We start from the raw sequence: 26576 nt of genomic DNA, 5'->3' as shown, positions 1-26576 counted from the left end.
ATGTACAAAGGCACCCAGATCTGCATTTTGCAGTCTCTCCATATAAATATTCAGCTTTTCTATTCTTCCCCCCCAGTAGACAACCTCACATTTTCCCACATTCTACTCCATCTGCCAAATTTTAGCCCACTCACAATCTATCTATATCACTTTGCAGACAGAGTCCTCCTCACAACTTGCTTTCCTACCTACCTTTGTACCACCTGCAATTTTGGCTACAATACACTCGGTCCCTTCATCCAAGTCATTAATATAGATCGTAAACAGTTGAGGCCCCAACACTGATCCCTGTGGCGCCCCACTAGCTAGTTTGCCAACCTGAAAATAACCCATTTATCCTGACTAGCGTTTCCTGTTAATTAGTTAATCCTCAATCCATGCTAATATATTACCCCCAACACCATGAGATCTTATCTTGTGTAGCAACCTTTTATGTGGCACCTTATTAAAAGCCTTTTGGAAATCCAAATACACATCTACAGATTCCCTTTTATCCACCCTGCTTGTTACATCCTCAAAGAACTCTAATAAATTTGTCAAACACTATTCCCCTTTCATAAAACCATGTTGACTCTGCCTGATTGTATTATGATTTTCTAAATGTCTTGATATAACTTCCTTAATAATGGATTCTAGCATTTTCCCAATGACGGATGTTAGGATAACTGGCTTCACGTTTTCTGCTTCCTGTCTCCCTCTTTTCTTGAATAGAGGTGTTACATTTGCCATTTTCAAATCAGCTGGAACCTTTCCAGAATCTGGCAGATTTTGGAAAATTACAACTAATGCATCCACTACCTCATTTACTTCTTTTAAGACCCTAGGATGCAGGCCATCAGGTCTAGGGAACTTGTCGGCCTTTAGTCTCATTAGCTTTCCTATTACTTTTTCTCTAGTGATAGTGATCAAGATCCTCCCTCCTTTTTGCCTCCTGATTTTCTACTATTCTTGGGATGCTTTTTGTGTCTTTTACTCTGAAGACAGATAAAAAAAACTAGTTCAAAGTCTCTGCCATTTCCTTGTTTCCAATTATTACTTCCCCAGTCTCATCCTCTAAGAGACCAACACTTAGTTTAGCCTATCCATTTTTATTTATTTGCAGAAGCTTTTGCCGTCCATTTGATATTTCTTGCTAGTTTACTTGCATACTCTAATTTCTCCCTTTTTTTTTTAAAGTCATCCTCTGCTGGTTTCTAAAATTTTCCCAATCTTCTGGCCTACCATTAATCTTTGCAGCACTGTACGCCTTTTGTTTCAATTTGATACCATCCTTAACTTCCTTAGTTAGCCATGGATGGTGGATCCTTCTTAGGGTCTTTTTTTCTCAATGGAATATATCTTTGTTGACTCTCTGCCACTGCTTCTCTACGGTCTACCTTTTATTTTCCCAGTCCACTTCAGCCAACTCTGTCTTCATACCCTTGTAACTGCCATTATTTAAGACACTAGTTTCAGACTCAAACTTCTCACCCTCAAACTGAATGTGACATTCTATCATGTTATAATCACTCTTGCCGAAAGGATCCCTTACTATGAGGTCATTTATTAATCCTGTCTCATTACATATAACCAGGTCTAAAACAGCCTGCTCCCGATTGGTTCCAGAACATACTGTTCTGAGAAACTGTCCCTAATACACTCTATGAACTCATCCTCCAGGCTACCTTCGTCAATTTGATTAGTCCAATCTATAAGATGATTAAAATCACCCATGATTATAGTGCCTTTCCTACAAGCCCCCATTACTTCTTGGTTTATACTCTGTCCTACAGTGTAGCTACTGTTAGGGATCCTATAAACTACTCCCACCAATGACTTCTTTCCTTTGCTATTCCTTATCTCCACCCAAACTGATTCTACATCTTGATCTTTCAAGCCAAGCTCTCATCCTTTATTAATAGAGCTACGCCACCTCCTTTTCCCTTCTTCCCATCCTTCCAAAATGTCAAATACTCTTGAATATTTAGTTCCCAACCTTTGTCACCTTGCAACCACGTTGGTGTAATGGCTATATCATACCCATTTATTTTTATTTGTGCCATCAATTCATCCATCCTGTTAACAATGCTGCATGCATTCTGTGCATACTGTCACTCACTCTTCACACAATGTTTGAACATTTAAATTGAGTCCTATTTGCTTTTTTCTTAAAACAGGATTTATTAGTTCTATGTTCAGCTACAACTGTGAGCGCCCCAATGGTAATGATCTCTGTACAGACTGTCAAGTGCACCAATTGGGAATTGAACACCAGGTTCCAGGCATAGCAATGGACGCAGGGGTTAAGATAGATAAAAAGCACGTTGCCACATTTTTTATTTAGTCTACATTTCCTGAAAATTTTACCCTTTCATCTTGGACATTTCCATATTATGCAGGCTATTTTTTCTGCTATTCTGTACTACCTATACCCCTGTGCTATTACATCTGAGCAAGTTATCATACATTATCAAGAACTTCCTTATGGTATTCATGGAAGTGTGCCACATCAGATATACCTATTTTCCAGCAACAGCAAACTTATTGCAACTCCAGTGACAATAATTAGAAAATGCTTAACTTCAAAGCACTGACGCCAATATTTAAAGAAGCCTTTTGGAATACCATGTTGATTTGACAGTGCCCTGATCCATGAATATAGGGAGCAAATAAACTCGAAGTCTTCAGGTGAATTTGATGTCTGTAATGGATAGGCGTTCACGATACTTTGGCTGCAGTAGTCATCACATAGATCTTTCAACAAGGAATATAACAGGTCTATGTAGATTTTTGAATTAGCAGTCTATCAGTAGAAACTTTACTGAGTTTCCAGAATTCCCAGAAACACAAAAAGCAACACAAAGTCACTCCACAGGTAGAGACTGCTTAGAGACAGGAGTAAAAAGGAATTTGCTACCTCCAATAATGCAAATATTCCTTTCCAGGGTTCTTTTCCTTTTTAGGCGACACAACCTATAGGCCAAAATAGATTTTCTACTGACAGACACACAAAATCCTTCCTTCAAAGAGAGCTGGTCTGCCAGTTCAAACCAGTTCTAGCCAGTCTTTACACACAGTCAAACTGATACAATACAGCATGTGGTCTCTCTCTCGCTGCTGCTTCGGAAACAGGCTTGTAGCTCACACACTGTTCCCAGAGAATATAAAAACTGCTCTCAGTCTTAAAGGCACATAGACCCCCCCCCCCCCTTTAGTTTTTAAACAGAGGAAAAAACACTTCCATGACAAGGGATAGAATTAAAAAAATAAAGAAGCTGTGCAAAACTTGCATCGAACCTTGGTTAGATTACACCTGGAGTACTACAGACAATTCTGGTTATCAAATCATAAATGAGATATAGAGGAACTAGACAAAATGGAAAAAGGGAAGGCTGTGAGGTGACCTAATACAAGTTTTATGAGGGGTTTTGATAGAGTGGACACAGATGGAATGGTTCCAAATTTTATGAATGAACTGTATTTTGGGGAAAAGAGACAGATGGAATGATTCCATTTGTGGGGAAGAGCAAAACTCAAAGCCATCGATCTAAGATAATCAACAAAAAATCAATAGGAAATTAAGAAACTTGCTTACCCACAGTGTGGTGAGAACGTGGAATTTTCTACCACAGGGAGTGGTTGAAGCGAATAGCAGATGTATTTAAGGGAAGGCTAGATAAGCATATTGGGGCAAAGGGAATAAATACTGCTGGAGTTAGATGAAGGACAATGGAAGCAGGCTTGAGTGAAGCATAAATGTTGGCATTGCCTGGTTGGCCAAGTGGCCTGTTTCTGTGCTGCATATCCTATGAACTAAAATGGACTTTCTAGCTTCCTATTATTGTTTGGGTCACAAAGCTAGCCGAGCCCACAGAAGCACTTATTTACAAATACCTTCACTTTAAAAACAGTTATATTAATTTGACCCCTATTTTTGAATACCATACCAATTTTCCCCTTCTCATTGATAAAGTTTTGTCAGTTCTCACGAGCTTCAAATGAAGCACTGTGCAGCAAAGCACTCCACCTTGCATGTGGGGAAGGAAAGAAGCAAACAAATTCTTAGAATCAGTACTACAGACTCCATAAACTGATCAAGCAATAGCACGAACAGTTGTCTATGGGAAGCCCACACTAACTCGCTTTCATTGTGGACATGGAAAGAGGAACAGAAATAAAGGGAAACCTTCGGTGGGCAAGAAAAATGATTAAACTTTCTATACACTCACCAGTATAAGTAAGGTTTGTCTTTATCAACATTGATATTGTTCAAAGGATCCATTCTGAGCCATGTGTGAAAAGTGAAGCCGTTCTGATAGGGCCACTTAGAAATTGGAGGCAAAGCTATCGCCTGAAATATACAAAGCCATTCCATTAATTGTTTCTTGCCATAATTCAACTTTTTCTTCCTCCTCAGTTAACCATTGCCATGCACAGTTCTTCAGCCAAAAGGAAGAGCAAGGTACCAGTTTTCAGTGCTCCTGAACCAGCAAGTAAATACACAAATATACTGTTAGTTGACTTGTTCCTTAAACTTCATCTTCCACATGAAATGTATCATCTGGAAATCATTGTGAGGAACTGCAAGCAAGATCCAACTCATTGTAAAATTTTAAACACATGACAAAGCTTACTGTTTTTTCCACTCAGATGTACCATACTTCTTTTCTGCAAAGAACATTTGTACTTTTTGTAACACTGATGGGCGAGTAACAGTATAGTGAAAGAAAAGAAAGCACCATTTACTGGGCAAAGGGAGTCCAAGGACTAAGTGCAACTTACATTTTATGTAAGCAAGCATCTGAACTAGGATAGTGCAATAGAATCCAGTTGTACTAATTAATTTGAGCAGATCCTGAATGATCACATTAGAAGGTGGCAGTCTCAATGACTTTCCACCTTGGGAAAGAATTTCAGATTAACAGCAAAGCAGCACTCACCAACAATTTTTAAAAATGCTAAATCATGCAAACAGCCACAGTACACCACAAGCAGTGATCGTTAAAAGCAGATTCAGCAGTATACTTTGTGTGGAGGGTGGAGGGGGGGGGAACATTCATTAAATTAAATAAAATACAGTTCCCACTGCTTGTAGTGGGTGCTTTTGTGTAAAAGCAATTTGTCCATTAAACACAATGGTCAGTGAATTCATCGGACTCCCTAACAATTCGACCACATATGAGGAATTATGTTTGGAGCCAATATAAATGAAGGTAGCTAAACAGAGCACACTTAAGAAATCAAATAATGATTGTTTTAAATATATTTAAAATTTAAAACTCCAGGATGCTTCCATGTTCCAGACAAGCACACGTGCAGGAAGTGTCTCGTCAGTTGGAGGAGCTCAAGCTCCAGATTTCATAGCTTGTGCAGCTGCTGGTGTCACTGCAGTGCAGTCATGAGGCAGAGAGCTACATGGATAGCATGTTTCAGGAGGTCATGTCCCAGAGCTGAAGAATGTGCAGATAGAAAAGGAATGAGTGACTGCCAGACAGACAAGGCGGGCCAGGCAGTTACTGCAAGGAGTCTTCTGAGTGCATCCTGCTCTCGAACCAGTATTCAATTCAATGGTTCATCTCGTGAGTACACCCAGAGCACAGTCCACAGCACCATGGGTGGCTCAGATGTACGTGGCGGTGAGGTCAGAAAACCAATAGTGGATCCCAAAAGTGCAGAAGGTTTTAGTTTAGACAGGCATCATGATCGGCGCAGGCTTGGAGAGCCGAATGGCCTGTTCCTGTGCTGTACTGTGCTTTGTTCTTTGTTAGGGGAGCAGACAGACGTTTCTGAGTGCTGATGGAGGGCACAGAGGATGCAGAAGGGAGTTTGATAACAGTACATTTTAAGGGTTAATGTCTCAAGTCTAGTTTTGGTTTTGTTTACATTCAGCAATTTACTAAAATTACTGTTTAAGAGGCAAGTTAGGTTCTTACTGTTTTAAATAGGGGTATACAAGCTCTCAGAGTAGCTTAGTTAGTTAATTAGGTAGCAAGCTTAAACGGGTTTCTGAGCTCTAGCAAAGCTGACATCATTGTTTGCAGAGAGTATAAATTCAGGGGACTCTCAGTGCTGCTTGTCTGCATTGAGTGCTGCTGGAGGGAGTTTGGTAAGTGAGGGAGTTCGGTAAGGAGGGGAACTATAAATTACCAGAGAAAATAAACTTAATTAAATTAACACAAAAAAGATGGCAGGACAGGTGATGTGTCGCAACTACAGCACGCGAGAGGTCCTGGATGCCATGGCAATCCACAGCAACCAAGTCTGTTGTAAGTAAGTGTCTGCAGCTTGAGGAGCTTTGGCTCAGACTCATTAGAGGCTGGAGGCTGAGCTGCAGACATTGCCATGCATCAGCAAGGGTCAAAGTTACCTGGACACTTTGTTCCAGAAGGCAGTCACACCCCTTAGGATAGGGTCATCTGTTTCAGTCAGTGGTCAAAGACAAGAGGGTGTGAGTGCAAGTCAGGCAGGTAAGGGGTTCGAGAAGGTGGGAGTGGAGGAGCCTCAGCCCTTGCAATTGAGCAACAAGTTTGAGGATCTTGCAGCTTGTATGGACAAGAGCGAGGGCTGCAGCATGGATAAGCAGACTGACCATGGTACAGGAAGCCATTCCAGTGGGGGGAGCAAAAAGGAAAGTAGTGGTTGTAGGGGACAGTATAGTGAAGGGGATTGACACTGTTCTCTGCAGCAAAGAACGAGAGTCCAGAAGGCTGTGTTGCCTGCCTAGTGCCAGGCAACTGTGTTCTAGCGAGTCGCGTAACTAGGGAAGTAGAGAGGGTTTTAAACTAAATAGTGGGGGCAAGGGATCAAATTTGGGAAGATGTGGTAAATCAAAGAGGAGAGACAAGGCAAGAGAAAAGGTATTAGGATGGGATAGGATAAACAGACTGTGACAGGAATGGACACATCCAAGCGTAAGTCAGCAGATAAGGCTTAAAGGACAAAAATAATAAAAGGACAAAACAAAATGCTCTGTATCTGAATGCACACAGCATTCAAAACAAAACAGATGAACTGACAGCACGAACAGAAATAAATAAGTACCATCTAATAGCCATTACAGAGACATGGCTGCAGGATGACATAAATTGGGATCTGAATATTGAAGGGTACCTGACATTTAGGAAGGACGGGAAGCTAGGAAAAGGTGGAGGGGTGGCTCTGTCAATTAATATAGTATTAGCACAATCAAGAGGGATGATCTAAGTTTAGGAAACCAGGATGTAGAAGCAATTTAGGTCGAGATGAGAAATGATAACGGCAAGAATTCACTTGTGGGAGAGGTATACAGGCCCCCTAACAGTAACCACATAGTAGGATGGGGTATAAAGGAAGAAATAATGGGTGCTTATCAGAAAGGTATGGTGATAATCATGGAAGATTTAAATCTACACAGAGATTGGAAAAATCAGATGGGCAAAGGCAGCCTAGATTAGGAATTCATAGAATGCTTTCCAGATAGTTTCTTAGAACAGCCCATTCTGGAGCCAAAGGGCAGGCTATACTAGACCTGGAAATGTACACAAAGACAGAATTACTTAATGACCTCATAGTGAAGGTGCCCCTAGGCGGCAGCAATCATAATATGATTGAATTTTACATTCAGTTTGAGGGAGAGAAGAGTGGGTCCAAGACGAGTATTTTAAACTTTAATAAGGGCAATTCTGAGGGCATGAAAGCAAAGCTAGCAAAAGTGAACTGGCAAAGTAGATTAAGGGGTAGGTCAATTGAGATTCAGTGCAGACATTTAAGCGGATATCCCAGAATACACAGAATAGATACATTCCAACGAGGAAGAAAAATTCCAAGTGGAGGACCCACTAAACTAAACTAAAAAAGTTAAAGATAGTATCAAACTTAAAGAAAAGGCACATAATTGTGCAGATAGGTGGCAGGTCAGAAGGTTGGACAGAATATAAAAAGCAACAAAACTAAAAGATCAATAAGGAGAGAAAAATTAAAGTACGAGAGAAAGTTGCCGAGAAATACAAAGACAGAAAGTAAAAGTTTCTATAGATATTTAAGAAACAAAATGACTTAAAGTGAGCGTTGGTCCACTAGAAAGTGTGTCTGGGGAATTAATAAGGGAAAATAAGGAGATGACAGATGAATTGAACAGGTATTTTGCATCGGTCTTCACCATAGAGGATACAAGTAACATCCCCAAAATAGCTGTAAGTCAGGAAATGGAAGGGAGGGAGGAAGAAAAGAAAATTACAATCACCAGGGAAGGAGTACTGAGCAATTTGTTGGAGCTGCGGGCCGACGAGTCCCTGGGTACTGTTGAACTTCATCTAGGGCCTTAAAAGAAGTGGCTAGTGAGATAGTTGACGCGTTGGTTTTGATTTTCCAAAATTCCCTAGATTCCATTAGATTGGAAAATAGCCATTGTAACTCCTTTATTCAAAAAGGGAGGGAGACTACAGGCCAGTTAGCTTAATGTCTGTCATAGGGAAAATGTTAGAAGCTATTATTAAGGACATTATAACAGGACACTTAGAAAAGTCCAAGGTAATCAGGCAGAGTCAATATGGTTTTATGAAAGGGAAATGTTTAACCAATTTATTGGAGTTCTTTGAAGTAGTAACATGTGCTGTAGATAAAAGGGGAACCAGTGGATGTACTGTACTTAGATTTCCAGAAGACATTTGTAAGGTGCCACATCAAAGGTTATTGTGAAAAGTAAAAGCCAATGGTGTCAGGGGTAACATATTGGCATGGCGAGAAGATTGGCTAGCTACCAGGGAACAGAGAGTAGGCATAAATGGGCCATTTTCTGGTTGGCAAGATGTAACAAGTGGTGTGCCACATGGATCAGTGCTGGGGCCTCAACTTTTTACAATTTATATAAATGACTTGGATGAAGGGACCAAAGGTATGGTTGCTAACTTTGCTGATGACACAAAGATAGGTGGGAAAGTAAGTTGTGACGAGGACATAAGGAGGCTACAAAGGGATATAGATAGGTTAAGTGAGTGGGCAATTATCTGGCAAATGGAGAATAACATGGAAAACTGTAAAATTGTCCATTTTGGTAGGAAGAATGAACAAGAAGCATGCTATCTAAATGGTGAAAGATTGCAGAGCTCTGAGATGCAGAGGAATCTGGGTGTCCTAGTGCATGAATCGTGACAGGTTAGTATGCAGGTTTAGGAAAGCTAACAGAATATCATTTGTGAGGGAAATTGAATACAAAAGTAGGGAGATTTTGCTTCAGTTTTACAGGGCATTGGTGAGACCACATCTGGAGTACTGTGTACAGTGCTGGTCTCCTTATTTAAGGAAGGATTGGAATCAGTTCAGAGAAGGTTTACTAGACTAATACCTGGAATGGGCGGTTTTCTTATGGAGAAAGGTTGGACAGGCTAGGCTTGTATCTGCTGGCATTTAGAAGAGTAAGATGCAACTCGATTGAAATATATAAGATTCTGAGAGGTCTTGACAGGGTGGATATAGAAAGGATGTTTCCCCTTGTGGGAGAATCTAGAACTAGAGGTCACTATTTAAAAATAAGGGGTCGCCCATTTAAGACAGAGATGAGGAGAAAATCTTCCTCAGAGGGTCATGAGTCTTTCGAACTCTTCTTTAAAAGGCAGTAGAAGTAGAGTCTTTGAATATTTTTAAGGCAGAGGTAGATAGATTCTTGATAAGCAAGGGGGTTAAAGGTTATTGGGGGTAGGGGGGGAATGTGGAGTTGAGGTGACAATCAGATCAGCCATGATCTTACTGAATGGCGGAGCAGGCCCGAGTGGACTCCTCCTGCACCGAATTCTTATGTTCGTATGCTCTATAGCCACAGACATGATTTCACGATGGTCTGTCGCCTCCCTGGTGCCAGGATCAAGGATGTCACTGAGGCTGCTGAATATTCTGAAGGGGAAGGGTGAACAGCCAGAGGTCCTGGTACATAACAGTACCAATGAGACAGGGAGACAGGTAGAAACAGGGATGAGATCTTGCAGGCAGATTTTATGGAACCAAGCAAGTCAAAACCTCAAAGGTAGTAACCTCTGGATTATTCCAGGTGCCATGCATCGAGCACAGAAATAAGAGAGTGCAGATGAATGCATGGCTGGAGAGATGGTGCAGGATGGCTTTAGATCCCTGGAGCATTGGAACCTGTCCTTGGGGAGGTGGGACTTGTACAAGCCAGAAGCATTGCAGCTCAACAGGGCTGGGACCAAAATCATCATGGGGAGATTTGCTAGAAATGCTGGGATGTGTTTAAACTAGCTTGGCAGGTGATGGGAATCTGAGCACAGATTCAGAAGAGAGAGAAGCAGCACTGGAAATAGAAGACAGAAAATTAGTTGGAGAGTATGGAAGGCAGGGGAAACAAGGGCTAGAAAGTAGACAACAAAGCTGTTTGGCAGCGCTTAATGGCATATATTTCAATCTAGTAAATCGAGTGAATTTGGCAGATGAACTAAGGGCAGATAGTTTTTTTTTCTTTGGCCTCCTTGTCTCGAGAGACAATGGGTAAGCGTCTAGAGAAGGTCAGTGGTTTGTGAAGCAGCACTTGGAGTGGCTATAAAAGGCCAATTCTGGAGTGACAGACTCTTCCACAGGCGCTGCAGATAAAATTGGTTGTCGGGGCTTAGAGTCAGAGATACAGCACTGAAACAGGCCCTTCGGCCCACCGGGTCTGTGTTGACCATCAACCACCCATTTATACTAATCCTACATTAATCCCATATTTCTACCACATCCCCACCTTCCCTCAATTCTCCTACCACCTACCTACACTAGGGGCAAATCACAATGGCCAATTTACCCAACAACCTGCAAGTCTTTGGCTGTGGGAGGAAACCTGAGCACCCAGCGGAAACCCACGCAGTCACAGGGAGAACTTGCAAACTCCACACAGCAGGACCCAGAACCGAACGCGGTGCTATGAGGCTGTGGTGCTAACCACTGCGCCACCCCATTGCACAGTTGGCTCTCTCCTTGCACTTCAGTCTTTTTTCTTGCCAACAGCTAGGTCTCTTCGACTCGCCAATCTTTAGCCCCGCCATTATGGCTGTTCGCCAGCTCTGGCGATCACTGGCAACTGACTCCCACGACTTGTGGTCAATGTCACAGGACTTCATGTCGCGTCTGCAGACGTCTTTAAAGTGGAGACATGGATGGCCGGTGGGTCTGATACCAGTGACGAGCTCGCTGTACAATGTGTCCTTGGGGATCCTGCCATCTTCCATGTGGCTCACATGGCCAAGCCATCTAAGCGCCGCTGGCTCAGTAGGGTGTATATGCTGGGGATGTTGGCTGCCTCGAGGACTTCCGCGTTGGAGATACGGTCCTGCCACCTGATGCCAAGGATTCTCTGGAGGCAGCGAAGATGGAATGAATTGAGACATCGCTCTTGGCTGACATACGTTGTCCAGGCCTCGCTGCCGTAGAGCAAGGTACTGAGGACACAGGCTTGATACACTCGGACTTTTGTGTTCTGTGTCAGTGCGCCATTTTCCCACACTCTCTTGGCCAGTCTGGACATAGCAGCGGACGCCTTTCCCATGCGCTTGTTGATTTCTGCATCGAGAGAGAGGTTACTGGCAATAGTTGAGCCTAAGTAGGTGAACTCTTGAACCACTTCCAGAGCGTGGTCGCCGATATTGATGGATTGCGCATTTCTGACGCCCTGTCCCATGATGTTCGTTTTCTTGAGGCTGATGGTTAGGCCAAATTCGTTGCAGGCAGCCACAATCCTGTCGATGAGTCTCTGCAGACACCCTTCTGTGTGAGATGTTAATGCAGCATCGTCAGCAAAGAGGAGTTCCCTGATGAGGACTTTCCGTACTTTGGTCTTCGCTCTAAGACAGGCAAGGTTGAACAACCGGTCATCTGATCTTGTGTGGAGGAAAATTCCTTCTTCTGAAGACGTAAACGCATGCGAGAGTAGCAGGGAGAAGATCCCAAACAGTGTAGGTGCGAGAACACAGCCCTGTTTCACGCCACTCAGGATAGGAAAGGGGTCTGATGAGGCACTGCTATGCTGAATTGTGCCTTTCATATTGCCATGGAATGAGGTGATGATACTTAGTAGCTTTGGTGGACATCCGATCTTTGCTAGTAGTCTGAAGAGACCATGCCGGCTGACGAGGTCAAAGGCTTTGCTGAGATCTATGAAAGCAACGTAGAGGGGCATCTGTTGTTCGCGGCATTTCTCCTGTAGCTGGCAAAGGGAGAACAGCATGTCAATGGTGGATCTCTGTGCTCAAAAGCCACACTGTGCCTCAGGGTAGACATGCTCAGCCAGCTTCTGCAGCCTGTTTAAAATGACGCGAGCGAAGACTTTCCCCACTATGCTGAGCAGGGAGATTCCACGGTAGTTGTTGCAGTCACCCCTTGTTCTTATGGAGGGTGATGATATTGGCACCGCGCATGTCCTGTGGTACTGCTCCCTCATCCCAGCACAGGCAAAGCAGTTCATGGAGTGCTGAGAGTATAGCAGGCTTGGCACTCTTGATTATTTCTGGGGTAATGCCATCCTTCCCAGGGGCTTTTCCACTGGCTAGAGAATCAATGGCATCACTGAGTTCAGATTTTGTTGGCTGTTCATCCAGCTCATCCATGACTGGCAGAGACTGGGCTGCATTGAGGGCGGTCTCAGTGACAACATTTTCCCTGGAGTACAGTTCCAGGTCGTGCTCCACCCAGCCGTCCATTTGCTTGCGTTGGTCAGTGATTGTGTCCCCTGATTTAGACTTGAGGGGAGCGATCTTGATGGTTGGCCCAAAAGCTCTCTTAATGCCATTATACATTCCTCTGATGTTTCCGGTGTGGGAGGCCAGCTGAATACAACTGCATAGGTGTTGCCAGTAGTCATTTGCACAGCGCCTGGCTGTTCTATGTGCAGTGCTTCTGGCTACTTTATTGCTACGGATGTTAACTCGCTGGGGGCTTTCTTGTAGTTCAACAGTGCAATGCGCTTAGTGGCTATGACAGGTTCCAGCTCTTCAATGTGAGATTGAAACCAGTCTGCATTCTTCTTCTCACATTTGCCATAGGTGGTCATTGTGGAGTCATAGATGGCGTCTCTGATGTGGGCCCACTTGGTCTCTGCATCCCCTGTAGGAGTGTTTTGAAGGGCTTTTTCAAGTGAATTTAGAAACTTATGTAACAGCTGTGCATAAGAAATTCTGTTAGCGTTGATGCGCAGGCAGCCCTTCTGCTTGGAGTGAAGCTTCTTTGGTTTGAGTCCAACTTTGCTGCACACCAGGGAGTGGTCAGTGTCGCAGTCCGCACTGAGAGATTTGGACAATGTTTATAGAGACGATGAGGTCCAGCTGGTGCCAACGACGTGATCTCGGGTGCCTCCATGAAACCTAGTGACAGGGTTTAGTATGAAAGAATGAGTTGGTGATGCAGAGGTTGTGATAGGTACACAATTCCAGTAGTCTCTGTCCATTCTCATTCATCCTTCCAATGCCATAGCGCCCAAGGCAGGAGGGCCATGAGTCGTGGTCGGCCCCAACCCTGGCGTTAAAGTCCCCCCAGCAGGAACAAATGTTCGGTATTGGGAATGTTACTAATGATATTATGGAGTTCCTTGTAGAACTGGTCTTTAACTTCAGTTGGGGAGCAGAGTGTTGGAGCATCAATGCTGAGTAGGTGCACTGGACCAGAGGCGGTGAGCAATCGGATGGACAGTATGCGTTCCGAACCATTTGAAGGTGGCTCTATCATGCTGAGCAAAGAGTTTCTGATGGCGAAGCCCACTCCATGCTGTCTTGGTTCTTCAGGATCCCTACCCTGCCAGAAGAAGGTGTAGTCTTGCTCTCAGAGATCCGCTCGCAGGGAGGCAGGTCTCCTGAAGTGCTGCAATGTCCACATTGAGTCTACAGAGCTCACTGTTAATGATGGTGGTCCTGATACTTGGAAGAATATCATAGCTATTACTGAAATATGCCTTAAAGGACAGGAATCGCAGCTCAATATTCCTGGTTACAGGGTTTTCAGATGAGGGGAAGGGGGAAATTCACAATACTGGCTGAAGGAACAATTACAACATTGAGGGGAGATGATATGGTAGAAGGGTCATCAAAAAGAGATCATATGGGTTGAACCAAAGAACAAAAGGGGCAATCACACTACTGGGAGTGTACTGTAGACCTCCCAAACAGTCAGAAGGAGACAGAAGAGCAAATACGCAGGCCAAAAGAGGGCATGAGAAAATATTGGCAAGTAAAATTAAGGAAAACCCAAAGATGTTTTATAATTACATGAAGAGCAAGAGGATTCCTAAGGAAAGAGTAGGTCCATGGACACCAAAGAGGTACCTGTGTATGGAAGTAGATGATGTGGACATGGTTCTTAATACTTAGCCGTTGTCTTCACATAAGACGGGGATGATGCAGATATTATAGTTAAGGAGAAGCATTAAATATGGGATGGGATGGGATAAACATAGTGAGAGAGAATATTAAGGGGTTAGCATCTTTGAAAGCAGATGAATTGCCCAGACCTACTGAAATGTATCCCAGGTTGTTAAGAGAAGCAAAGGAGGAAATTTTAAAATCATTTTAAGATCATTTTAAAATCTCAGCTGGCTACAGGCATGGAGGACTGTCAACATTGTCTCCTTGTTTAAAAAGGGAGGAAAGGATAGACCGAGTAATAATAGGCCAGTCAGCCTAACCTTAATGGTGGGGAAATTATTGGAAAAAATTCTGACGGACAGTATTAATTGTCATTTAGAAAAGCACGTATTAATCAAGGACAGTCAGCATGGATTTGTTAAGGGAACATCATGTCTAACAAATTTGACTGAATTTTCTAAGGAGATGACAAGGAGGGTCAGAGGGTAGCGCGTTGATGTAGTTTACATGGATTTTAGCAAGGCTTTTGACAAGGTCCCACATGGCACAATGGTCAGAAATGTAAAAGCCCACAGAATCCAAGGGAATGTGGCAAGTTGGATCCAAAATTGGCTGAGTGACAGGAAGCAAAAGGTAACAGCCAACTGGTGTTTTTGAGATTGGAAACCCGTTTCCAGTGTGGTTCCACATGGCTCAGTACTAGGTAACTTGCTTTTTAATGGCATAGATCACTGATTTAGACTTAAATGTAGGGGGAATGATTAACAAGTTCGCAGATGATACAAAAATTGGCAGCTTGGTTGAGAGTGAGGAAGAAACCTGTATACTGCAGAAAAGTAACAATGGACTGGTCAGGAGGGCAGAAAAGTTACAAATAGAATTCAATCTGGAGAAGTGTGAAGTAATGCATTTGGTGAAGGCAAACAAGGCAAGGGAATGCACAATAAATGGTAGAATACTGAGAAGTGTAGAGGAAACAGAGGGACCTTAAAGTGCATGTCCACAGATCCCTGAAGGTTATAGAACTGCTAGATAAAGTGGTTAAGGCAGCATATGCAATACTTTTCTTTTTATTAGCAAGGCATAGAATATAACAGCAGGGAGGCTATGATAGAACTGTCTAAAACACTAGTTCGGCCACAGTTAGAATTATGTACAGTTCTGGTCACTGCATTACAGGAAGGACGTAATTGCGCTACAGAAGGTACAGAGAAGATTTCCCAAGACGTTGCCAAGAAGAGAGAATTTTAGCTATGAGGAAAGGTTGGATAAGCTGGGGTTGTTTTATTTGAAACAGGAGGCAGCTGTGGGAAGATTTAAGTGAGGTGTATAATATTACGAAGGACCTAAACAGAATGGATAGGAAGGACTTATACCCCTCAGCAAAGAGATCAATAACCCAGCAGCATGGATCTAGTGTAACTGGCAGAAGGATTAGAGGGAAGTTGGAGAGAATTTTTTTCTCCCAGTGTGTTGGAGGTCTGGAACTCACTGACTTAAAAAGGACAGTAGAAGCAGAAACGCTCACTGCATTTAAAATACGTGGATATGCACGTGAAGTGACCACTTTCGAACTGAAGCGAATTACATTATTGACCAAGAAAATACTTTACAAATTTTAACCAAGCTCTGGACTTGACATTTTGAAATATTAATCACTCATTCAAATTTTGTCATATCAAGTTAAAGTATTTTTGAGACTTTAATTTTTTCTACCAATAAAAAATGTATTCCCCCAAACTTGTTAACATAATCAACAAGTTTTTTTTTAAAACTCAGCACAACTTCACCGAACATCTATTTGATAGCATTCCTGAAATGGATGTAAACCATCTATATATGTTGGAACCACAACAGGACAATGCCATAACTTCCATTTGTTTTTAGCAAAATAAGAAAACAATACTTGTCAGAACTACTTCGGATGAACTGCTGTAAAAGTGTACTTTTTAATCACCTAATGCAAATTATTTAAATAATTGAGAACAAATCAGAAGTCTTTGAGAACTGTAATCTTCCTTCCTAAATAAAATGGGAGAAGTATACTTTAGCTTCGCAACATGCCAATTCCCAATTAATTCATTGCTAGTCTGTGTCACCAAGAGGTAAACACTTTCTTACAAAAAACAGAAAATCCATATAAAAAAGGACAAAACATTTCCAGTAACTGCGCACACAAATTCTGAACTGAGCAGTGAATACTCACCGCAGCACTCTTCCCAGGAAAGCTGAAGAAAGCATCAGGACTCAGTTTCTGTGGCACCTGTCTCAATATCGTCAGTAATTTCACTGCATGTGGAGGCTACAAAGAAAATTGTTTCAAATGAAAATTACAGGAAGTCACTTTATGGAAAACAGGATTCTGTCTGTACTTAGATTGAGGAAAACTTGGCAATAAGTATTACCATATCACCAAAATGGAACCTAACCATTATAATTTAATCAATGTAGGAATTTAAAATATGCATATTAAATGATACTTAATGGACATTAGCCTCAAACCAGTACTGTATATTAATGTCTATCTGATATATTGTGGCTTTAAACACAGCTTCATAGAAAAATCCAGCTTCAATTGAATGCATAATGATCAACATTTTTGAGTAAGGCAAACTATCACTCATTTTTGTATAAAACTCAGGAATTTAGCTTTTTACCTTTTGTAACTATCAAATCAAAAAAGTACAACAAATGTTACCCATTGTCCTTTTTCTCCTTGCACTTTGCTAACTAGCAGTTTCAGCTCACGGACAGTTATATTGTAGCTAGCCAGCACTCCTAACATATCAACCAGAAGATCTGTAAGTGAAAACATACATTAGTTAAAAAATTAAACACGCTGCTCAAATTCATAACATAAACTGTTAAAAAGAAAATATAAAGTGATCAAATATTTGAGGGATTCATGACCACCTAGCAGGGACCGCCACTCTCACGAGAACCACAGCGCTTTAGCAAGACTCACATTTTTCAATACTTTGAAAAACGGCCAGGCTTTTAATTGGTGCGACTATAAACAGCCAAGTGAGGTGGTAACAGCATACAAAGTGCTGCCCAAGGTATGTTAACATTCTAGACATGGCATCTCAGGGTAAGGATGGCCCTTTTATATACTCGGAAATCTAACAGTACATGGTCTAGGACCTGATCAAATTAACTTGTTAAATTTTAGTCATGGCAAAACTAATAATTTTACAACCCTCAATAAAACACTACTCACTGCTATTGAATAGGTGTTACACACAGCAAAGCTTGGAAAAACAGAGACAAAGCAGAGAACTGTGTGGGGAAGCTCTGGTATGATGTAAGCTTTGTCCAGAACAGGTAATGATAATTATTGTTGGCGTGCCATCTTCTCTGGACAGAACCAGTAAGACACACTTGCTCTCCTCCAAAACACCACTCTAATTTAAGCACAGCAGTGTTCCTTACAGCCGAGTCCGACATTTATTTGCACAGTTTGGACCTGGTTCCTACAAATCATCAGTGTTTATTTTGCAGATTTGCCAAAAAACAAGAATATGCAGTTCAAATACCCGATATTTAAAATGCTCGAGTGCAAAGGCGAAAATTGGTAATGTAAATCAGGCTGGGTGTACAAAAGGCTGCTAATTTGCTATTGCTCATTTTGTGCTAGCATCCATGAACAATTTCACCGCCCAGATCACAACAGCATTAACTAAAAGGTGACAGACGGTAGGCATGGTCACTACTTCAAACATCAGATGTGGAGCCTGCACTTATAGCATGCTAATTCCACATGTTTAGGGAAATCCACAAGGATGTGAGTAATCACATATCCTTTCCTTCTTAGCCTGAGTCCTTAAATACAAATATTTTTCTCACTCCACGTGCTGCCTCCCACCAAATTTGCTCCACTTTAAAATTCTCATTTCCTATTGTTATATGGAAGGGTAGCCAACTACTAACCACATTTATGCTACGGCAACAATCCAGGTGAGGTTATCCTTTTACTTTGAGCTGCATTTGTCTAAATGTAAGTGAATTAAATATACTCAACTGAAATAACACATGTTCCAACCTGACAGTCCTCTAAAAACTACCAACTCTGGCCTCCTGCGCATCCCCCACTCCCTTCACTGCCTGCACTGAGTGTTGCTTGAGTGCATAGAACATGAAACTGGGAGTTTGGTAAGTGAGGGAGGTCGGTGAAGAGGGGAACTATAAACGAAGGAAAATAAGTGTAATTTAAGTAAAATAAAGATGGCAGGACAGGTAATGTGTCGCAGCAGCAGCATGTGGGAGCTCCTGGATGCCACAGCAATCCATGGCAACCACATCTGCAGTAAGTGCCTGTGGCTCAAGGAGCGTCAGCTCAGAGTTAAATGAGCTGGAGTGAGCTGCAGACATTGCCATGCATCAGGGACGGGGAAAGTTACCTGGACACTTTGTTCCAGAAGGCAGTCACACCCCTTAGGATAGGGTAGTCTGATTTGGTCAGTGGTCAGGGACAGGAGGGAGTGACTGCGAGTCAGGCAGCTAAAGGAATAGAGAAAGTGGGAATGGAGGAGCCTCAGCCCTTGCAATTGAGCAACAAATTTGAGGTTCTTGCAGCTTCTATGGACAAGAGCGAGGGCTGCAGTGTCAATGAGCAAACTGACCATAGCACAATGGTACAAGGAGTCATTCAAGTGGGGTGGGTGGGTGTGGGGGGGGGAGAGTTGAAAGGAATATAGTGGAAGTAAGGGACAGAATAGTCAGGGGGATAGACACAGTTCTCTGCAGCCAAGAGTGCGAATCCAGAAGGCTGTGTTGCCTACCCAGTGCCAGGGTTCGGGACATCTGCTCGGGGCTAGAGAGGAACTTGCAGTGGGGAGGAGGAGGATCCAGTGTCCATGGTCCATATAGGTACCAATGACATAGATAGAACAAGGAAAGAGGTTCAGCATAGGGAGTATGAGGAGCTGGGCACTAAATTAAAAAACAGAAACTCAAAGGTAATCTCTGGGTTATTACCTGAGCTACGTGCAAATTGGCATAGGGTAAGTATTATAGAGATGAATGCATGGCTCAAAGACTGGTGTGGTAGAATTGGGTTCCGGTTCATGGGGCACTGGCACCAGTACTGGGGAAAGTAGGGGCTGTAACACTGCGACGGACTTCACCTGAACCATGCTGGGACCAGTGATCTAGCGAGTCGTATAATTAGGGAAGTAGAGAGGACTTTAAAAGAAATAGAGGGTGAAAGGGATCATATTGGGGAAGATTGAGTAAATTAAAGGGAAGTGACAAGGCAATAGATCAAGGGTAGCAATAAAAGGTAAAGATAATTAAAATACGGCAGAAAGGGACGGTGATTGCAAACTTGAGTGTCAGCAGATAGGGTCAAAGTTTACAAAAACAGTAAAAAAAAACTGAGTTAAGGGCTCTGCATCTGAATGCCCACAGCATTTGCAATAAGAGAGATGAATGGTCAGCTCAAATAGAAATTCATATGCATGATCTGATAGCCATTAGAGAAATGTGGTTGCAAGGAAACCAAAGCTGGGACCTGACTATCCAAGGGTAGGTCACATTCAAGGAGGACAGGAAGCTGGGAAAAGGTAGTGGGGTAGTTTTGTTAATTGAAGAGGGCATGAGTACTGTAATGAGAGATGACCTAAGTTCTAAAGATCAAGATGCAGAATCAGTTTGGGTGCAACTAAAAAAACAGCAAGGGGCAGAAAACATTGGTCGGAGTTGTTTATAGGCCAAACAGCAGTGGCAATGTAAATTACAGTATAAATCAGGAAATTAGAGGTGCGTGTAACAAGGGTAATACAGTAATCATAAGGAATTTCAATCTACACATAGACTGGGTAAACCTAATTAGTACGAATGTTGCAGAAGACGAATTCTTGGAATGTACAGGAGATAGTTTTCTAAAACAGTATGTTGAGGAACCAACTAGGCAACGGGCTATTTTAGATCTAGTATTGTGCAATTAAAAAGGGCTAATTAATAATCTTGCTGTAAAGGAGCTTTTAGGAAAGGGTGACAATATGATAGAATTTTACATTAAGTTTGAAAGTGATGTAGTTTAATCAGAAACGAGGGTCTTAAATCTAAGCAACGGAAACTATGAAGGTATGAGGGGCAAACTAGCTATGGTGGATTGGGCAACTACGTTAAAAGTAGTGATGGTAGATAGGCAATGGCTAACATTTAAAGAACCAATACATAGTTTATAACAAAAATACATCTCTTTAATGCACAAGGACCCAGCAAGGGAAGTGTTCCAACTGTGGCTAATGAAAGAAATCAAGGATTGTATTAGATCAAAGGAAGAGACATATAAAGTTGCCAAAATAAAATAGTGAGCCTGAAGATTGGGAGCATTTTAGAATTCTGCAAAGGAGGACCAAGGAAAAGATTAAGCAAGGGAAAATAGAATATAAGAAACTATTCTAGCAAGAAACATAAAAACGGATTGTAAAAGCTTTTATAGGTATGTAAAAACGAAAAGATTAGCAAAAACAAATCTGGGTCCATTATAAGCGGAGTTAGGAGAATTTATAATGGAGAATAAGGAATTGGCAGAGAAACTAAACAATATTTTGTGTGTCCGTCTTCATGGAGGAAAATACTAAAAACCTCCCAGAAATAACGGAGAATCAAGGGACTAGTGTAAACAAGGAACTGCAAGCTATTATTAGTTAAAAAAAGTACTAGAAAAATTAAATGGGGCTTTAAGTAGATAAATCCCCTGCACCTGATGATCTACATCCCAGAGTGCTGAAAAAGAGGTGGCTATAGAGATAGTAGATGCATTGGTGATCATCATTCAAAATTCTATAAACTCAGGAATGGTTCTTGCAGATTGGAAGGTGGCAATTGTAACCCCACTATTTAAGAAAGGAGAGAGATACAACGGGGAACTACAGACCTGTTAATCTAACACAGTCGTAGGGAAAATGCAAGAATCTATAATAAAGGATGTGATGACAGGACACTTAGAAAATAATGGTAGGATTGAGCAGAATCAACCTGGATTTATGAAAGGGAAATCATGTTTAACAAACCTGTTGGAGTTTTTTGAGGATGTAACTAGCAGAATAGATAAGGGGGAACGGTGAATGTGGTATATTTAGATTTTCAGAAAGCTTTTGATAAGGTCCCACACAAGAGGTTAGTAAACAGAATTAGAGCACATGGGAATAGGAGGAATATACTGGCATGGATTGAGAACTGGTAAATGGACAGAAAACAGTAGAAATAAATAGGTCATTTTTGGATTGGCAGGCTATAACTAGTGGGGTGCCGCAAGGATCGGTGCTTGGGCCCCAGCTATTCACAATCTACATCAATGATTTGGATGTGGGGATTAAATGTACTATTTCCAAGTTTGCAGACGACAGAAAACTAGGTGGAAGTGAGAGTTGTCAGGAGGATGCAAAGATGTTTCAAGGGGATTTAGAGAGGCTAAGTGAGTAGGCAAAAACTTTGCAGATGGAATACAAAGTGGAGAAATGTGAGCATATCCACTTTGGTGGGAAAAACAGAAATAGAGTATTTCTTAAATGGTGAGAGGCTGGGAAGTGTTAAACTTCAAAGGGACTTGGGGGTCCTTGTTCATGAGTCACTGAAAGCTAACATGCAGGTACAGTAAGCAATTAAGACAAATACTATGTTGTCCTTTATTACAAGAGGATTTGAGTACTGGAATAAAGAGGTCTTACTGCAATTATATAGAGCCTTAATGAGACCGTACCTGGAGTATTGTGTGCAGTTTTGGTCTCCTCACCTAAGGAAAGATATATTTGCCATAGAGGGAGTGCAACAAAGGTTTACCAAACTAATTCCTGGGATGGAGGGGTTGTCTTATGAGGAAAGATTAAATAGGCTGGACCTTTATTCTCTGGAGTTTAGAAGAATGGGAGGTGATCTCATTGAAACTTACAAAATTCTTACAGGACTCGACATGGTAGATGCAGAAAGGATGTTTCCCCTGACAGGGGAGTCCAGAACCAGGGGGGATAGTCACAGAATAAGGGGCAGCCCATTTAGGGCTGAGATGAGGAGGAATTTCTTCACTCAGAGGCTGGTGAATCTTTGGAATGCTCTGCCCCAGAGGGCTGTGGAGGCTCAGTCATTGAGTACGTTCAAGACAGAAATCAATAGCTTTCCACATATTAAAATCATCAAGGGTATGGAGATAGTGCAAGAAAATGTTGAAGTACAAGATCAGCCACAATCTCATTGAACGGCGGAGCGGGCTAGAAGGGATGAATGGCATACTCCTGCTCTTATTTCTTCTGTTCACCCCACCAATGGTAACTGTGCCTTCAGTTGTCTATGCCCTAAACTATGGAATTCCTTCCCTAATCCTCTCCACCTTTAAAACATACCTTTGTGCCAATATAATATCTTGGTACCTCTGTCTAAGCTTCTTGTCCCCCTTCCCTAATATCTCCTCCTTAAACCTTGTGTCCCGTTTTGCCCAATTATGCACCTGTGAAGTGCCTTTGGACATTTTCCTATGTGAAAGGTGCTACATAAACGCAAGTTTTTGTTGTTCTTGTCATTAGTCATTCAGAAAATTACAGAAAGGTAACTAATCTATTATTCCATAACAGCCCATGATCTGCACCACTGCAGCAAATTCATTAAGTCCTGAAAATACATAATTTGCCTTGGCTACACAGAGCTGAGATTATGACCTCATGGTTCAAGCACCAGCAGACCAATTCAACACCAGGATATATCACACTTAATTTTTTTGCTGCCTTTTGATGCAGCAGACTACTGCAGGATTGTCAATCTATAGACACACAGTCTTGTATCAACACGAACTGGACTGCTATATCCCTCCCCAAAGTCCAAACACCCTCTAGATTAGGGGTGGACAAAAATCAACCTGAGGGCCGCATCCAGTCCATGAATTGATTCTCTCTCACCTGCGCAGTGGTTCTCAGCATGGGGTCCATGGAACCCTGTTGGTTCATAGACTTGCCAAGCCATTTAAGGGGTCCAGGAAATATTCTGAATGTCCATATTCTCTCAATCTTTAATTGGGACATATGGCTTGCTGATTCTCAAACTGTATTTACAAAGAACAACAACATGCATTTATATAGCGCCTTTATCATAAAATACCCCCAAGGTGCTTTACAAGCATGAAACAAAATTTGACATCGAGCTACAAAAGGAGATAATAGGCCAGATGACCAAAGGTTTGGTCAAAGTAGTAGATTTTAAGGAGCGTCTTAAAGGAGAAAAGAGAGTAAAGAGATTTAAAGAGGGAATTGCAGAGTTTAGGGGCTTGGCAGCTGAAGGCATGGCCAATGGTGGAGCGATTAAAATCAGGAATGCTCAATGGGGCCAAAATAGACAGAGCGCAGCAATCTCTTTGTGGGGGGTGGGGGGGTGGCTGTAAGGCTGGAGGAGATCACAGAAATAGGAAGGGAGGAGGATGAGAATTTTAAACTGAGAACGAAGATAAAAGACAGCAAGTATCAGTGGGGTGTTGTGCTGAATGTTAGAAAGCTGGTAGTTTATCTCAACTCCACGCTTCCTTTGTGTTTCTGCTATTATTGGTCACTTGTGTTCATCTTTACACACTGACAGATATTAGCAGATGACCTGAAAATGGTACTGTAATTGTTCTGGAAGTGTGCCAATCAAAACCAACACTCCAATTCTGAGGATAAAAACACTAGGGGAAAAATAAAGTAGATTTGATTTTTTTTTTAATTGACCATGCAAACTGGGAATTCAATAAAGGGCTACCAAATCTAATAAGCTGAAACCTTATCCAAATCAAACAAAGAACACAACCTTTTAAAGCTGGGGATAAAACTATTGCTACAGCACACATCCTCGGGCTTTATACAATGCAGAAGAGCACGTATACTCTTCTTAGAACAAAAAATGCCATGGCATTTTACATAAGCCCATATTTGCCCCAAACCAAGCTGAGTTTATTTAACTGCTTAATGAAGATACTTTGCACACTTACATTTTATGGCTGTGTTAAAATATTCAATTGGTTAGTATAAAAGGATGTTGAAATAATCATCCTCCTGGAAACCATGTGATAATGCAATATAAATCTGTACCAGCTGGCATACAGTTACTTTTTTAAAGAAGTAAAAAGCAAACAATTAGCTACCATCAAGCCGACTGTATCATCTGACATCGAGTATTGCATTCTCACTTCAGTTGGGCAGGCTTCACCTAGGGACAAGACGTCACAAAAAAATTGCCCTACCTGCTATCATATTGTTAACTCTATCAATTCTCTTGAGAACATGTTCGATCAATCCAGCGTCTGTGCAGGCCTGTAGATTACGAATACTTTTTTTCAAAATTGCTGTGAAAATGCTCCAAACTTCAGCCTGGCAGGTCACATCACAGTTGTCCAATAACTCCACCATGCAGGCAATACTTTCCACATCTTGGATGATGAAATTCATCTCCAAGTCAAATTGTCCTCCTACAAGCTGTAATCAAAAAAAATTGTTCACAAACTGCACAATTGTATAATCCAATTGTTCTGACAGATTTAGTCTCGATCAAGTATTATGTGCATGTATGCATCCTGATCTACTGTATGAGGTAAGTTAATTTCTTGAAGATCGTAACATCTACCAGAATGCACTTACTTTTTTTTAAAAAAAGGTAACTCTTTTGAAGCATCAAAATTATGGCATACTGGAAGATATGATTTTCAATATTTTTACCAATTTTGTCATCCCCAATATTTAAGCTAAAATTCCAAACTTGTGGCTGACTCCACTTTTATTACACCGAACTGAGTGTTATTGAAACAAGGTCAAATGTTGTTAACTACAGCCATACTGCTTCACCCTCCTGTAAAAAGCAGAGGTTATGCCAAATTTTGAAGCTATAAAATAGCAGATAATATACATATCCAACAGAATAAACAAATGCTTAGACAAAAGGTTTCAAACATTAAACAATTGGTATGGTCACAGAAGAAGCAAATAGAAATAAAAACTGAAGATGCTGGAAATACTTAGCACGTCTGGCAGCATTTGTGGAGACAGAAACAGATTTAATGTTTCAGGTCTGTGACCAGTCATCAGAACAGGGAAATGTTAGAGATGTAATAGGTTTTGAGCAAATGAAATGGGAGAGGGTGGGAAAAAAAAGGCAACACCTGGGATAGGGTGGAGAGTCGAGGGTGACTGAGGCCTGGACCAGGATATTGCAGAGGGAATGGTCCCTTCGAAAGGCTGAAAGGAGAGGGGAGGGGGAGATGTGTTTGGTGGTGGCATCATATGAGGTGGCAGAAATGGCGGAGGATGATCCGTTGAATGCAGAGGCTGGTAGAAGGTAAGGACAAGGGGAACCCTACCGTGGCTCCGGGAGGGAGGGGAAGGGGTGAGAGCAGAAGTATGTGAAATGAAATGAACACTATCAAGAGCCCTGTTAAGCACAGTGGTGGGGTGGGAGATCCTTGGTTAAGAAAAAAGACTATCAACACGCAGTATGAAAGGTTGCATTGTCAGAACAAATGCATGGAATCATGGGAGAATGAAATACAGTCCTGATAGGAAAGCAGGGTGTGAGGAAAACGTAGGCAAGGTAGCTGTGCGAGTCAGTGAGCATAACTTTAGACTCAAAATTAAGAAATCACAAGACAGGATTGGGATACGTTAGTGGTTTGCAATGCAAGTCATCAGCCCAATTCAAAACACAGTACTTTACATAAAGGGAATACAAGTACTTTTTGGCAAATGGTAATCATAGCTCCAAATCCATCACATCATCTACATAATAAAAGCAAAATACTGCAGATGCTGGAAATCTGAAATAAAACAAGAAATGCTGGAAATACTCAGCAGGTCTGGCAGCATCTGTGGAGAGAGCAACAGAGTTAACGTTTCAGGTCAGTGACCCTTCTTCAGAACTGGCAAATATTAGAAATGTCAAAGGTTAGAAGCAAGTAAAGCAGGGGTGGGGCAAGAGCTAACAAAGGAGGTGCAGATAGGACAAGGTCACAGAATAACGGACCAGAAGGTCATGGAGCAAAGGCAAACAATATGTTATGGTGGGTTTCCTTTCGAAAACATCTGAGCTATTTGTCTCAACCATTTCCTGTGGTGGCAAATTTCACATTCCAACCACTCTAAGTAAAAATAACTTCCCCTTGTTTCCTTATTGGTTTTATCAGTAACTATTTTGTATTTATGAGCCCTTGTTTGGATTCTCCCAAAAGTGAAATCATTCCCTCCACATCCACCCTGTCCAACCCATTCCTAATTTTAAAGACATCTTTGAGAGGTCGTCTCAATTCTTTGGCCATATAAACTCAGA

At 41.8% G+C, this 26576-nt stretch overlaps 1 protein-coding gene across 1 annotated transcript in view; it reads right to left on the bottom strand.

The window, feature by feature from the left end:
* Positions 1–26576, bottom strand: part of lrba (LPS-responsive vesicle trafficking, beach and anchor containing) — a 1007923-nt gene that overhangs the window by 938816 nt on the left and 42531 nt on the right. The window contains exons 2-5 of the mRNA XM_068041130.1: positions 24505–24736; positions 16993–17093; positions 16501–16596; positions 4209–4330 (exon numbers count right to left, since the gene is read on the bottom strand). Coding sequence (XP_067897231.1) covers positions 4209–4330; positions 16501–16596; positions 16993–17093; positions 24505–24736 — 551 coding nt within the window. The remainder of the gene's footprint in view (positions 1–4208; positions 4331–16500; positions 16597–16992; positions 17094–24504; positions 24737–26576) is intronic.

Source organism: Heterodontus francisci, chromosome 1 (genome assembly GCF_036365525.1).
Source record: "Heterodontus francisci isolate sHetFra1 chromosome 1, sHetFra1.hap1, whole genome shotgun sequence".
Taxonomy (NCBI): domain Eukaryota; kingdom Metazoa; phylum Chordata; class Chondrichthyes; order Heterodontiformes; family Heterodontidae; genus Heterodontus; species Heterodontus francisci.
Note: the sequence above shows the minus strand (reverse complement) of the source record. Positions and strands in the feature narration are given on the sequence as shown.